The 5,998-nt window shown below is 35.6% G+C and overlaps 1 protein-coding gene across 1 annotated transcript in view; it reads right to left on the bottom strand.

The window, feature by feature from the left end:
- Positions 1–2,601: 2,601 nt before the first annotated feature.
- Positions 2,602–5,998, bottom strand: part of LOC117175795 (josephin-2) — a 40,063-nt gene continuing 36,666 nt past the window's right edge. Inside the window, exons 3-4 of the mRNA XM_033365545.1 lie at positions 5,497–5,677; positions 2,602–3,763 (exon numbers count right to left, since the gene is read on the bottom strand). Of these exons, the coding sequence (XP_033221436.1) occupies positions 3,524–3,763; positions 5,497–5,677 (421 nt within the window). The 3' untranslated portion in view covers positions 2,602–3,523. The remainder of the gene's footprint in view (positions 3,764–5,496; positions 5,678–5,998) is intronic.

The following is a 5,998-nucleotide window of genomic DNA, read 5'->3' as shown; positions in this document are numbered from 1 at the left end:
GAGTTATGTGTTGCCCTCATAACACCTGATAAAGAATGCCCACCCATCACTACCGAGGAGGTGAAAAAAGTATTAAGAGGGATGAAGAAATATTCCGCACCGAAACCAGATTGTATCAGAACCTTCTGGTGGAAGAAGTTTTCTTCAACCCATCAGTATTTGGCCCGTACTTTCACCTCATATTTGAAGTCGGAAGAGCCGATTCCAGAGTGGTTGGTGGAAGGGCGCACAATATTCCTGCCGAAAATAGACAACTTAGCTGACCCGAAGAACTACAGGCCAAGACGTTCCGATGATAGCTGCAGGGCGTGCCATGCACACCCCGAGCATTTAGCTCACATACTATCTAGTTGTCCAACACACGCGGGAACGACCTACATTCAAAGGCACAATGCGGCACTAAGTGTGCTTTATTACCATCTCTGTCACTCCAACGGTATTCACCCTAATATCGCTCCTCTAAATGCTCCTAGGGAAATTGAGTCAATTGTCGAGAATGGGAAGTGCCGCATATACTGGAACTTTATATTCTCGACAATTGTTTCTGTTGCTCACTCAAGGCCTGACATGGTTCTTCTTGACTTCGAGAAACGAATCATATTCGTTATCAAATTTTCGGCACCAGTTGATAAAAACATCATAGCCAAGGAGAATGAAAAGAAAGAGATGTATCGAGACCTTATAAGGGAGTTGCAACGATTGTACCCGGAATATTCTGTTAAACTGATCGTCCTTATCGTCGGCGCTCTTGGAGGTGCCAAGCTTTCACTTCCTAATGGCCTAAAAAGCATCCCTGTGTGTCAACAATATGCTAGAACACTTGCGGGAAAAATGCAGAAGGTGGTTGTCCTTGGGTCACTCCGTGTTCTTAGGGTGCACGAGGTTTTTGCTGGATCTTCGTATTGATTCCTTTACAGACTGTAACCACCTATCTCACGGTTGTGAAACGTGGTTGTGGCTGAAATTTTACCGCGATTTCGCTGGAAGCGGGTGCAATTTTTCAGATTAGCACCCGCTCCCGGCGAAATCCTGCGGTTGTCCTTATGACAAGTTTTTAATTATATATATAACACCAGTGTTGCTGTGCTCAAGAAAGCCCTTCTTCTTGAATGGATGAAGATCCCGAAGGAGCACATTTGTTCAGCGTGTGACTAGTTTATCGACCGACTTGGAGCCATACTTCGTGCTCAAGGCGATCATATCGAAAAATCAACATAAATTTTTAAAATTTAAATGTTTTCCACTCTTTCTTTTAAATTGCTTCAATAAAATTAAATTTGAAGTTAGGATGATACTATTTTTCTTGTTGGACGGTATAACTGATTTGATGAAATGCAAAGCTCACGCTGAACATCTGTAGAACACATTACTAAAGAAAGTACACGTAGATATAAGTTTTTATTTATAATTATTTTAAGCCAAGGAATTGTGAACGAGGTTGTGGTCGAACGGTCAAAATAGTCTGATTCATGCCTGGGCGCACTTTTAATCCTAGGTAAGAAAGGAGGTATCTTGTCAGTAAGAAAGCAAAAAACAACTGACCGAAACTCCATTGCATGAAGTAACTCATTCGGTAAAACGTTTGCGCGTCAATTTGATGGATATTTTGAAGCCAACTTCAGTCTGTGGTCGCTGTACAGGCATTGAAAGTCTTTTTTTGAATGGAAACTGAAGGGCATGTGATACTTAGAAAATTGTCACTTTTACCAGTTTTAGGTTCCCCCGGCTTTTTTTCTAGAATAATAAATATTTTGTTTTAAAAATTTGGGAAATGATAGCGAACATGCTAACGGACGTCCCCACACACTTTTTTTTGTAGATTAATTCGAAGAAGTTTTAATTTAGCAAAATGTGATTAATTTGCATTGCGCTTAGGAAATAGTATCGATTTTTTTCAGGGTTAGATTCCCCCGGCTTTTTTCCTAGAATAAGAAATATTTTGCCTTCAAAATCTGGGAAATGATAGCAAACATGCTAACGGACGTCCCCACACACTTTTTTTGTTTTTTTTTTATCAAAAATTTTTTGATATTGCTAACAACGTGCGTGTATATTTCGAGGTTATGTGTGTTACAATTTACCCGAGCGTTACTTCCAAACTACACAATATTTTTTGCCTGGACTTACAAGTAAACATAGTAACTAATCTCCCGGAACTAACCATGTTTGCAGGCAATCAAAAAAGTTTATTTCATAAATAATTTCCAGATTATCGGAAAGACAGAGATGAAAAACGACGTAACCTCAAAATAATGTATATGCATAAAATTTTTATTTAGCACGATAAATTTTTTTGTTATTATCCCTCAAAAAAGAGTCCGGGACGTCCGTTATGATATTTTATAGCATCTCCGAATTCAATTGTTAAAAATTTTCATTTTTGTGGAAAAAAGCCGGGCAAACTGCAAGTATCACATGTCCTTAAGAAAAATAGTATGCGTTACATGGAGAGAAGCAATCGTTATCTTTCTACCCTTACCACGCAAAATACTATTCTACCCGGCTAACCAAACTTCAGGTTACAGGAACAAATTTCCTTGTATTGTATAAAAAATAAGCTAGTTAATTATTATTAAATTTCTTCTAAGTTCAGGATTTGTGCATAATTTATTAAGTTTTTATTTTTATTTTGGGAATTTTGAGAGCCGGCAAACTTTCTTTGGACAATGTTCCTTAAAAATGTGTTTATACCATTTTTCCTATTTATAAACTGCCGCCATTCATGTCTATTATTTCTTGCTGAATCTACTTATGGATTCCCATAAATTTAAATAAGAATTTATGCAGACAGTTTTACCTACCCATATTATCAGTTTTTATGATTCTACTTCACATTGAGTCCACGGTACACATATTTAGAATTCAACTTGCAGTTTCCGTTTCTGTGATGGCTCGAATACCATTTTTAATTAATTTACATACGAGTGTGGTAAAAATTAGGTAACAGCAAACATCAGTGTGAAAACATGACTTTAACATGAGTGCATTCATAGAGTTACGGAGCAAGGAGAAGACCGTCTTTTCATGGCGAGGGAAATATTTCCCGAACGAGTGGTTCCGAAAATATTGCCCGCACTGTATTTTTTTTTGTAGAGATACGCAAAATGGGAAGCGTGTTCTTCTTCTGTGGGATTGAACGTGATCTCTTTTTACGTTTCAGCGCAATCAACCGCATTTGATACCTACTATATAATTTTGGACCTAATACTCTAACCCTCTGTTCTACTACGAGGTCCAATATTTTATATGCGTCTGCTTACGCCGCTCGAAAAGAGAGAGTTTCAATTTAATCCGCAAGCAGTAAAACACGCTTATGTTGTGCGGTCACCATTAAAAAAGCTTGCTTTCTCTCTTTTATTTTCTTAAAATAAATAGCAATATATGAGTAAGACACTATCTTAAAATATTTCCATCGGTGTTTTTGTTGATACGACAGTCCATCTATTGTCGGCGTTATTTTGCTGATGAAAACAAGTTTTTGCATTTTTGACGGGTGATTTTAAGGAAAACTAATTCACATTGACTATCTTGAATTTTGGTGATTTTGAAAGTGTTCATTTTCATTTAAAACGTCGTCAGGCACTGATTTCTTTAAATCATCTTCGATGTATGTGTTAGAGTCGGCGTCAGAGCATTCCTCCTTCTTTTCCCGCGTATAATTTAACCAGCCTTGATTGTTGTCAACTTCTCTTGAAACTACGAGGAACAATTCTTTTTCTTTACTTTCTATTTGGTCTTTTAGGTAAGCCACTAATTCACTTTCCTGTAATTTTATAGTATTTTTAAATTTCCAGTAAATTATTCAAATATATAGGATCTTAATGGCATTATCATGAATAGGACTATATAATAAAACTGCACATAAATTTCTTTCTTTATTATTAAGAAGGAGAATGTTATGTATTCAATTCAATTTAATTGACTTTAGGTTGGTAAAATGCAAATTATTCGGTCACGAAAAATGTTAAAAGGTTATAATTTGTTAATTATCTATTTTCGCTACTTTTAGATTTGAAAAATAAAAAGGGGATTTAAGTAGCAAAGATTAGACTGTAAGAAAAAAATATTCTAGTAATGTCTTTGCAAAAAATATAGATTATACTCCGAAAAAGAGAAACTAAATTATAGTTATTGTCTCAAATGTAACTGACTAGGACATAAGTAAAGCTGGAAGTTTTTTGGTAGTTCTTATCCAACTCGCTCAATAAGTCTGGGTTCACTACATACCGGTCGACATGTTTTATTATGCAAGTTTCTGTACGAATCCAAATTTAATAAAACTAAAAAGAAAGAAACGTAGGTTTTAAATACTATCTTCGGGATGTCAAAAAGCCTTTAAAAATACACAAATTTTTTTTATCGTCGGGCTGGTCGGGAAAAAATTCTTGAAAGGAATAATCTATAGGCAGCCGTTCACAAAATAATAACCGCCTTAAGGGGGGGGGGGGGTCACTCAAACATTATGCCAATGGCATAATTATACACACTTACCGTAGAAACAGCGTTACATACGGACGGGATGTCAAAAATGTCAGAAAAAAGCGTTACGTATTTTTTAAACGGCCCCTTATGCACTATTCCAATATTTTATTTCACAATAAAATTGTCAGAACATTCGATTAAATCGTTTACATAGAGAAGAATTTTCACATAGTTTCATTGCAGGTTCGGAGCTAAGTTATAATAAGCTGCAACATTGATTGAACATAGAAAAAGGCAGCTCCTTCTTAAAGTGCGATTTAAAAATAAAAATACGGTTCTAACATAATTTATAATAGATTTTTTAAATAATAATTCTGGAAATAAGAATCGACCATAATTCTTAATTTCATACAATTTTAAGACACTTATATGACCAAATGAGTGGTTTTTCGGGGCCCCATAAGAGGGTTTTAAGATTGCTCAATATTGCCAAGTATAGCCGATTCTTATTTCTTGACGTATTCTAAACAGGAATATTTATTATATGTTTTGTTATTACCATATTTTCTGATTCAAATCACACATTGACTCCTTCGTTGGCATTGACGCAATAATGAACGGAATTGAAACGTGATAGTCATGAAAACTGAAGTTCCAGGAGTTCCTTCGCTAAAACTAAAAAACAAAAATCCGCGTAAAATTTGGGCACTTCTAGTCAAATCGTTAGTGCCAACGTAGGTATTAAAAAGAAGTTGCCTCTAAACCCTTGGTTACTCAATGGGAAGCTTTATGGTAATGGGGCGTGGGTTAATATTAACTGATTTTGCTGAAAGCTGTAGATAAGTTTTTTGAGCAGTCAAATGACAATAGAGGGTAAAGTCTTTTTGACCTTTATTTCCATGACTTGCTTCACTAATTAAAAGAACAACAAAAAAGGTCGAGACTAAACGTACAACATAGAGGGTGAGGGTTAAAAATATATGTTTTTGGTCATTAAGGACCAACCTAGTGAACTATAGATTCAAACTGTAGTATCCTATATATGTTCGTAATGATAATAATTTTTTAATGTACCTTTCCAATAAGTTGTGGAGAATCCAGCTTGGAATCCAAATTGTAGAAGGCACCTTGAATCTTTCGCAGGGCAACCCAATGACGTCTTTTTAGGGGCAATAGCACAAACCCTAATTTATATTCCGTCGGAACGTTCAATATAAAGCCTTCAATATTTTCAAGACATAAACATTTTGGATCTCTAAAAACAAATTGTGGTTAAAGAAAAAATGTTATGCTGTAACATTATTCAGAATACTTTTTAATCAGATTAAAATTTGGGATATGCAAAATAATAAAAGCCGGCCCCGACTTGCTAGAACCAAAACGAAAATAGCGATAATAGCTGATTCTGTTTAACTTAAGGGGGATTAACCCTACAACTGGTAAGGGACAGATTTATCAATTTTTGCATAAATCGGTTTTTAAACACCTGAAACCAGGCTAAGAGAACACAATATTATATTTGCCGCTACAGAAATTAAACAAGGAATACACCAAACTGTCGCGCTCTTTCACCCCG

This window comes from Belonocnema kinseyi, chromosome 1 (genome assembly GCF_010883055.1).
Source record: "Belonocnema kinseyi isolate 2016_QV_RU_SX_M_011 chromosome 1, B_treatae_v1, whole genome shotgun sequence".
Classification (NCBI taxonomy): domain Eukaryota; kingdom Metazoa; phylum Arthropoda; class Insecta; order Hymenoptera; family Cynipidae; genus Belonocnema; species Belonocnema kinseyi.
The sequence above is the reverse complement of the archived record's forward strand: the minus strand, read 5'-3'. Positions and strand labels throughout refer to the sequence as shown.